The sequence below is a fragment of the Natrix helvetica genome (genome assembly GCF_964273705.1).
Source record: "Natrix helvetica genome assembly, chromosome: 1".
Taxonomy (NCBI): Eukaryota; Metazoa; Chordata; class Lepidosauria; order Squamata; family Natricidae; genus Natrix; species Natrix helvetica.
In genome coordinates this window covers 293,100,221-293,109,110 of record NC_138548.1, presented here as the reverse complement: position 1 = coordinate 293,109,110, position 8,890 = coordinate 293,100,221, and the positions used below count along the sequence as shown (strand labels likewise).

Below are 8,890 nucleotides of genomic sequence, written 5' to 3'. Positions count from 1 at the left end.
CAGTCATGGAATGATGGACTTTTAGTGCAGCAAGAAAGAATGGAGTCACACTCCACATTTGATTTTTAAATACATAATCTATGACACAGCAGATGTGCAGTTTTACTCTTCAGTAAGTCTGTTTTACACGAGGACTCTCCATAAATATGTCTCTGTAGGACATAACACATATATCTTCATGTGCAAAGAGCAGAACTATGTTTGATGCAGCCAACGGGGGGTAATTCTGTTGTGTGTGCTTGTGGAGAAACAAAGAGGTGTGTGCTGTTCATACATAGAAAGTGTACAGAATTGCCTGTGCTGAAGAAATATCCATCCAGAATGATTATTAGATGCGGGGGAGAAGACAATAAGAGAAAAGATTAAAATTTGCAGGCTTTATCAGCATTGCTCAGGCTGGTTGTCAGAGGCCATGGGCTACCTGTTTAAAATGAAGCTGCAGCTCTTATTACTACTAGTGGGATCCTAGCAGCAATACTGCACTTTACGGTGTGTCGATCTGAGAGAATAACATTCCCTGAGAAGTAAGGTAACACAGCCACATTGAATGACATGTGCAATTTCTGGAAACGGACAAGGGCTGTATCACACACAGAAACAGACAAGGGCTGTATCGCACACAGAAGCTCTGCCACTGTAAATTTTGCACGGGAATATCTAGTTCTCAAAGCAGAAGACAACTTCTTACTCCTTCGTAAAGGGAGCTCCTTGTGCACCTCCTGCCCTTAGGAAACTCAACAGTGTTGAAGCAACATGTAAGAAAGCGCTCAGGAGCAGAGGGGGTTCCATCATGCCACACCTGCCACGAAGAGGGCCACGCCCTGGCACCAAAGGCCCAGTGAAGGCAGAACAAACAACAGAGAAGATGGATTTTTTAAATAAAATAAAAAATTAAAAAGTCCTTTATTGGGTGCAGCCTGGTCCCTGTGCCACGCTGGGCCTTGGCCGAGTAAGACTGCCCCTGGGCTTGGGGCGGCTCAGTCAGCATCTCCCCGAACGTCGAACACTGAGAGGTGAGGGACACGGGCTGTCCAGGCCCTGCCTATGGGCTAGGGATGGGGAGCCCCATGGGGAGGGGGAAAGGGGAGGGCCAAGGGTCAGTGAGGTCAAGTGTCTCTCTATGGGTTTGGGGAGAGGGAAGGCGAGATGTGGGGCCCTGCAGATATACCAGGGCTGCACCGCACACCTCACTGAGCTGCACTCGAAGTGGTTTTCTTCAGGGTGAAATTGGTCCAGTTCACAGCCACTTTTTGTCGGGTCTGCTTGGCTGAGTCCAGGCAAAACCTGCAATACAAAGGAGGGAGGGATGTAAAAGGGTGATGAATCCCAGAACGGAGTAGTAATTTGTTCTTGCTGTATAGGCATACAAATCTATACTTCATTATCTTCTCCATATGCACACACAGAAACATGGGTCATGCCTTTGTCTTCAGACATAGAATGAGACATCAGGAACTTGTTAGGCAGCTGTTTTATGAGAGTAACCGATTGGAGACCACAAGACTGATTTGCAGATCAGCGAAATTGATTGTTTCAGACATTTCCCCGCCATTCAGTTGCCTACTGTTAATATTACTTCGATTGCTTCTCCTTGACAAGTGCACACCTGCTTTTCCCAGAACTTGGGATAGAGGTATATGCCTGGCTTCTTTTCAAGGCATTTATGGAGTACTCAATATTGCAGGAAGAAATGGTTTATACTGCATCAGCAAAGCCAGAGAAAAATAGCAGATGGATTCCAGACCACTCTTAGGCAATTAATTAATTAATGTGCAGATCTCAACAGACCCCACAACTGTTAACTGACTACTTTACAGTAGCACACATCGTGCCTAACAAATAGGATCCTGCATCCCCTCATACTTGGATACTGATTCAGTGGAGAAGTCGTTTTTTCTGAAAATCAACCTTCTCCTCTTGGACTTTCTTGGCTTTATTCCCCAAACACCAGCAGTTGCCCATCAGTAATTCTTCACCAAAACTAATATTTGTAGGTAGCTAATAATGACACTGATGACTTACAAAGATTGGACAAAGCGCTTTAGTTCTAAACCTGCATCAGAGGCAATTTTGAATGGCTGAATAACCAGAGAGAAGATGGTTAACTGCTAGGAAAGTCTTAGCTATTTACTTATGGGGAAGTAATGCTCCTGGGTTGGAGTATAATAATGTTATCGTGTCTTCTGTTGTACTTTCTTTTTTCAGGTACATTGCCAAATACAAATGTGCACACAGTTAGGTAGAAGCTTTAAATCAATATCCAGAGATTTTGCTTTTGTGTTATTTACTGTTTATGTTGACAGGACTGTATTGGTGTCACTTTGCTAAGCTCAATCTTGCAGATATTGCTGCTGGCAGAGTGTAAAAAGTACGGTTCACTACTGTATTGCTTCTATTTGGGTCAATTTTTCTGTTGAGTGAATGGATAGCAAATAACATTTAGCATGGATTCCCACTCCATATACTTTTGTGGCCCTAAGATATAAATAAGGGAACGAGGAGTTTATTCCCTTTATTCCCAAGGATGAAACATTAAATATGTTTCAAGTTTTGTTTTGTAGAAACATTCTAAAATGCTTCAAGTGTGACTACTTTGTATTGAATTTCTAGCCAAAACATTTGATTTGATTTTTTAAAAATATTGCATTTGATGAACAGACAGTAGATAATAGAAGTAAAATGGGTGATGAAGCAGTATATAGAAAACTGGAGGAAATTCAAGGTTAATGAATTGAAGGCCCTAAAAAAACTGTAGATAAGGAAAAATAGGGCCACATTTGAAAAGAATTTGTGATGTAGGTAGGAAGCTTTGAGACAGATTATCATAAAGGCAATGGGAAGGTAAACATTGTAGGAATAAAATATAGAAGATATTTTGCATAGATATGTTGTATGTATTGTTCAGAATCATTTTATAGTTTCTTCAAAGAAAATGGCCAATAATTAACTAGAGTGAAAACATGATTCTTTCAATTAGCAATTATTGTCAACCTTTCCTATTTATTAAAAATGTACCTTGCATTTCTATTACAAGATTCAGCTATCAAAGTGCCCGAAAAGAAAACTAAGACAATACTCTTCTCTTGGATGACTCATAATATCTAGTTTCGTTTTAATAGGAATGCTTTGAAAGAATAGAAATTAACAGCAACCTTCAGTCTTTACTAACATTGATGATCTTACCTAGTTTCGTAATTAAACATGTAAGACAGGGGTGTCCAAACTTGGGAACTTTAAGACTTGTGGACTTCAACTGTTGAAGTCCACAAGTCTTAAAGTTCCCAAGTTTGGACACCCCTGATGTAAGAAAACAACCAAGCTCAGAGAGCACCAACCACCCCTCGCTTACTGATCCACCCATTAGCCATGCTTTGCAAACCACAATAGCAGGAATTGGACATCAAAAGAAATAAACAATCACGAGCTACCAAATTCATGGGGGGAAAAAACAACAACCAGCAAATTCTTCCTTTCGGCATAGTGCATCTGAACTTCCACTTCCTAACCATCTCCCTGATGGATGATGCTTCCGAGGGACCCTGTGAGGCTGGAGGGCACCTCCTTGCAAATTAATACTTTGCAATACAAAAAGATTCTTTTTCCATTCCCTTTGAGCCAATCTCACCCTTGCAATAGGGTCCAAACACTGTGTTAAGCCGTAATACGGTTTGGTGTAGAGCGGTGCAACAATTTAGCACTGTGATTTATAAACTCTGATTTGTCGCTTCACATATTGTGTGCACTGAACAAGCTGTGGCTTATTCAACAAACCAGGTTCATTGACTGTGGCGTTCGGATTAGAGCTGCATGCCGCTGATCTCCTTCCCGTGTGGAAGCTGAGGTGAAAAGATCCCAAAGGTCCGTTTTAATGTGACAAAATCTTACCGCTTGAAGTATTCCACTTCTCTGTCAGTCTCATCCATCTCCACGCTATCCAAGTCTTTGGGCAGGAACACGTCATCTAGCAATGTACAATACAAGAAGGTTAGTCATTCAAACGAAAGGTCAATGGTAAGGATTTCCTTCCCTTGATAAGCACAGCATGAGCTTTCCAGTGGTGGGTTCTGGATCCCAATTCAACAGGTACGGTTGGAATGGGCCCGGCGGCGTCCACATGGACGCACGCAGCACGCGCATGCATCTTAGCATTGTGAGCCTCTGCAACGCTCCAGCTGCTCAGCGGAGCGTCGCACAGGCACTGTATGCGCCATGCGCATGCACGGAAGCCTTAAAAGACAGGTAAGGAGCTCAGGAGGGCGGGCCCTCCAGAGCACTGTACCAGAACGGTATCTGGGTAGGCTCCGGTATGCCCGTACCAGGGCATACCGCCTGCAACTCACCACTGGTGCTTTGTTATGTTGATGCAAAATGTGTTGAAGGCCACATCCTGCAGGTTAAAACAAAGAAAGCAAAGCGTCTTTCATTGAAATTTATTCTGTATTTGTATCACAGCAACCCACTTGGCAGGTTGAGGTGGAAAGAATATTTTCTGGGGAAACACAAATATCTGAACGACAAATTCCATGTGGCCTTCCTTGGTTTCATGTGATTCTCAACTTTAAATAAATCCATAATATTTTTCACTCTCACAACTGCAAGGGGGGAACTGTATGAGAGTAAAATGAAAAGCAGGCTTTAGCAAGAGGCAGAAACCTTTTGCATGCACATCCCAGAATCACTGGGCATAATGGCTGGTTTTGGAGGGAACTGAAGGCCAAAAACAGTTTGGGAGCTCTGGGTTGTATTTAGCATTAATGTTCTCTCTCTTCTTTTTCCATACACAATAATTCTTTCTTATCCACACACCTCTCTCCTGTGTTAGCCACACCGGCCCCTGCCAAAATTCCAGCCTCTCAAAATCTTACATGAAAATGTAAACTAGGCATAAAAATTATTTATAGTTTACTTCCCTGACTCAGTAAAATTCTCCCTAATACCATGTTAAGGCCTTTTTGTACAGCATTCTAAGATTCTAGGCCAGCTATTCCCCAAACTTTTATCTTGCAGATACAGCATCTCCCAGAATGTGTTTATTTTATTATGAAATGTATTTGCTGCCCATCTTGTGTCAAACGATTCTGGGATGCTTACAGCATAAAAACATTAAAAAAAAAACAATGACAATCATCCAATTTAAGATAACAGAGCAGATAAAATAAGATCATTAGCACAGGATGACAAAGGAGGGAACCAGATAAAGGGGGGAGGGAGAGGCAGGGGAGGGGGGATTAGCTTTTCATTAATCAACCACCTCCAGTGCAAAGCTCCCCCACTGGGTTCCCTGGCCATCTGGCAGGTCTTAAGTCTCTTACGAAAAGTCAGGAGGGAGGGAGCCAATTTCACCTCAGAAAGTAAGTTATTCCAAAGGGCAGGAGCCACAGCAGAGAAGGCGGTTCTCCTGAACCCCGCCAGCTGAAATTACTTAAATGACGGGATCCACAGAATGCCCCCTCTGCTGGTGCGGGTTGGGTGGGCCAGCCCCATCGGGGCAAGATGGTTCCTCAAGTAGCACAGGATGACAAAGGAGGGAACATGCCATGCAAGGCTTTAACAGTGATAACCAATACCCGGAAGCAAACCGGCAATCAGTGCAGCTCACCAAGCAGTGGTGTAACATGGGCCACTCAAGGGGCCCTAAGAGGTGCCTTGGCCAGTGGGGTCAATCTAGAAAATGCCAGCTTGGAAAAGGCTGCTGTAGCGCTGTAAAATGTGACTGTGGCAATATCATTCAGGAGGAAACCTAACAACTCTCCTGTTTCAGTGGTTTCCATGACTTGCAGTCAACTGACAGTGGCATCATCGTATACGTTTGAAGGGTTTCAGGCGGTCTAGAACTGCCAGCCTTTGGAGTGTTAAGTGGCTTATACCTAAATAATACCCTGTTTTCCCCAAAATAAGACCTTCCCAGATAATAAGCCCAACCGGGCTTTTGAGTGCATGCGCTAAAATATTGCACCACAGCAGCAGCCATGAGGTGACCACGCTCGCCTCCTCCTGCACCTCAAAAATAACAAGACCTCCCCGAAAATAAGGCCAAGTGCTTACTTCGGGAGTCAAATGAAAATAAGACCCTGTCTTATTTTCAGAGAAACACGGTAGTTGCCGAGTAAAAGCATGGAGAACATCTGAAACTCACCAATGGAAGGGCTTGTTTTCTCCATTTTGTTCCTACTCTTCTTGCCTTTGCCCTTTGGTTGAGGCAAATCATCTGGCATGGCTATGTGGGGGAGATGCCGGTCCCCAGGCCCGGATAGAGCAGGCTCTTGCTCAGTCTGATCAGCTCTGCCGTCACCTCTCCGGTTCTTCCCCTCAATGCTCTTCTCTTTGTCTACCTTAGAGCCACCGCAACTCCATCCCTGGCTCTGTCGCAGCCCCCGGGCACCATCGCCTTGCTCTGCATGACTGCTGCCTCTTGGAGTGTCGGAAAGGTTGCCCTTGGAGGGATTCTTCTGCCCCATCCCCTTGGAGCCAAAATTATCGTTAGAAGAGAGAGCTTCACCCTTCTTTGCCGGGCAGCCCTGCCGCTTACCCTTCCTCTGCTTTCCAGTGTTGGGCACTTGTTCTAGCACTTCCACTCCCCTGCCCAGCGCTGCCTCCTTGGATTCATGGTTAGTTCCAATCTCTTGGGGAGAGTCTGTCGGCTTGGGTGACTGTACCCAAATCATGCGAGAGAGATTGGGTACAGCATTCAGCCTTTTCACCACACCATTTTCGGAGGCCGGCGGCGGTACTACCTCTCCAGGGCTTTCAGCCCATCGAGGACCCACTTCATTTCTCAGTAATGAATGATTATGGGGCGCATTCAGGCTAAGTGGAGACAGGTCAAGGTCAATCTCTTGCAGCTCAGAGGAGCCATTGAGGTGGGAGAGAAGGTTCTTCTGTTCCAGCACGGCAGCTTTTTTGGGAAAGTCATTCACATCTAAGTTGAGATCATAGACGCTGAAGCTGGCGCGGATGGAATCCTTGATTGTGTTCTTGATCTCCTGTAGTCGGCTGCTCAGAAAGCTGTTCACTCGCTCTAGTTCTAGCTGGGGCCACTCCAGAAGCTTTTCTTCAGGCAGCTCCTGATCTTGACCTGTAGGTGGGCTTCGATCCACATGCTTCTGAGCCTCGGCCTCTAGCTGGGCCTTTTCCTTCTCCTGCAATACCAGAATTAGTAGTATGAATCCCTCAACAGCTTCAGCAAATCAAACAGCCACTGAAAGAGTCGCTCTGCAGCGGGATGAAGGATAGTGTCTGTCCCAGGCTAATGAATTGGCCTCTGCTTTTCAGCCTGTCACACTTTACACAGCTAGGCAAGCACTGCCACAAACCCCAGAGCATCCTAGGGAATTGACCCTGGAAACTAATAAGGCGGCATATACAAAGTCTGTGCTATAGTAACAAACCTTAGGGAAGCCTGCCAGCAATTTCCCACAGCAATTTCCCACAGCAATTTTCCTCTGTATACAAGTCCCGAGACTCCTACATCCCTTGCTCTAAGCTCAGCTCATGGCAGTGCAACATTCAGGAAAGAATGAAAGATGTGAGCAGAAAAACAAATATAAACTTTCAAGCTGCCTGACCCAGTTCAAGGGGTAAAATAGCTGAAGTGCTTGTTTAGTTAACCATAGGAAAAAATCCTCAACTCATTCTAACTTCTGGTTTATTTATATATTGCAGGGGGCGGATCAGATCCTGTAGCAAGAGCATGGATTTTATTTATATCTTTCCACTGCAAAGTGACAGTAAAGCAAAGTTATTTTATCTTCCATGCAAAGGTAGCAGGGAAATTCGTCGCAGCTGCATTTAGAGTCGTTCTCTCACATTCACCCTTTCAGGTTGGCAGGCCTCAGGAAGAACATAAGTAGTCTGATTTGGTGTAATGCACCTTCATATTTTCAGTCTCCAGAATACCCAGATGGAGAAAAAGGCTTTTGGATTAATCCCTAAAGGGTCTACAATGCTTTTGGGAGATTCACATGCATATTTAATAGACTCCTGCCACTAAACTCAGAGTAGGTCATATGGTATTTTCAAGTCTATTTTTTCTGCAGAATTTGAAGAAAAAAAAAGGGGGGGGACTCACAATCCATTTATAAGTTAAAATGTTACAAGCTAATTATGTCATATGTTTTTGGAATTTATGTCAATCATGAAAATATAGCCAAATAGACTTGGGAAGACTATAAATGTATTACCGTATTTTTCGGAGTATAAGACGAACCTTCCCCACCGCCTAAAAGAGGGTGAAAATTTGGGTGTGTCTTCTACACTGAATGCAGCCCCACCCACCCACTGGCCCCCACCCTTTGGCCTCTGCCTCCCAGCAATTTACCTCCTTGCAGCAAACAGGGGCTTTCCGAGGCTGCAATAGGCTATAGCCGTGATGGCGAACCTATGGCAGGTGGTACGCGGAGCCATTTGTCAGGGCACGCAAGGTGTTGCCTTGTCAGCTGGCCAGCGCGCATGCGCACATTGAACAGCTGACTTTGGCCTTCTTTTGAAGCTGTTTTTTTGCCCTCCGGAGGCTTCCCTGAAGCCTCCAAAGCGCAAAAAACTGCCCCTAGGGGCAAACCAGAAGTTCAGGAATGGACTTCCGGTTTGCTTGTAGGGCTGTTTTTCGCCCTCAGGAGTCTTCAGGAGGCTTCTCTGAAGGCTCCAGAGGGCAAAAAACGGCCGTATGAGCAAACTGGAAGTGGCTTCCTGTTTGTGCGTAGGTCCGTTTTTCTCCCTCCGGAGCCTTCAGGGAAGCCTCCTGAAGGCTCTGGAGGTCGAAAATCGGCCCTACGAACAAACTGGAGGTCACCATTCCCGAACTTCTGGGTTCCCTGTAGGTCCGTTTTTCGCTTCAGGGAAGCTCCTGAGGCCTCCGGAGGGTGTTTGGGGGGGAGGGCTGTTTTCGCCCTCC

General features: G+C 45.1%; 1 protein-coding gene across 5 annotated transcripts in view; it reads right to left on the bottom strand.

Annotated features, from left to right (window-relative positions):
- Nucleotides 1-884: 884 nt before the first annotated feature.
- Nucleotides 885-8,890, bottom strand: part of FAM193B (family with sequence similarity 193 member B) — a 39,405-nt gene continuing 31,399 nt past the window's right edge. For all 5 annotated transcript variants that reach the window (XM_081934208.1, XM_081934212.1, XM_081934211.1 and 2 more), the window contains 3 exons: nucleotides 6,137-7,139; nucleotides 3,886-3,961; nucleotides 885-1,284 (listed from right to left, as the gene is read on the bottom strand). In XM_081934208.1, the coding sequence (XP_081790334.1) occupies nucleotides 1,188-1,284; nucleotides 3,886-3,961; nucleotides 6,137-7,139 (1,176 nt within the window). In that variant the 3' untranslated portion in view covers nucleotides 885-1,187. The remainder of the gene's footprint in view (nucleotides 1,285-3,885; nucleotides 3,962-6,136; nucleotides 7,140-8,890) is intronic.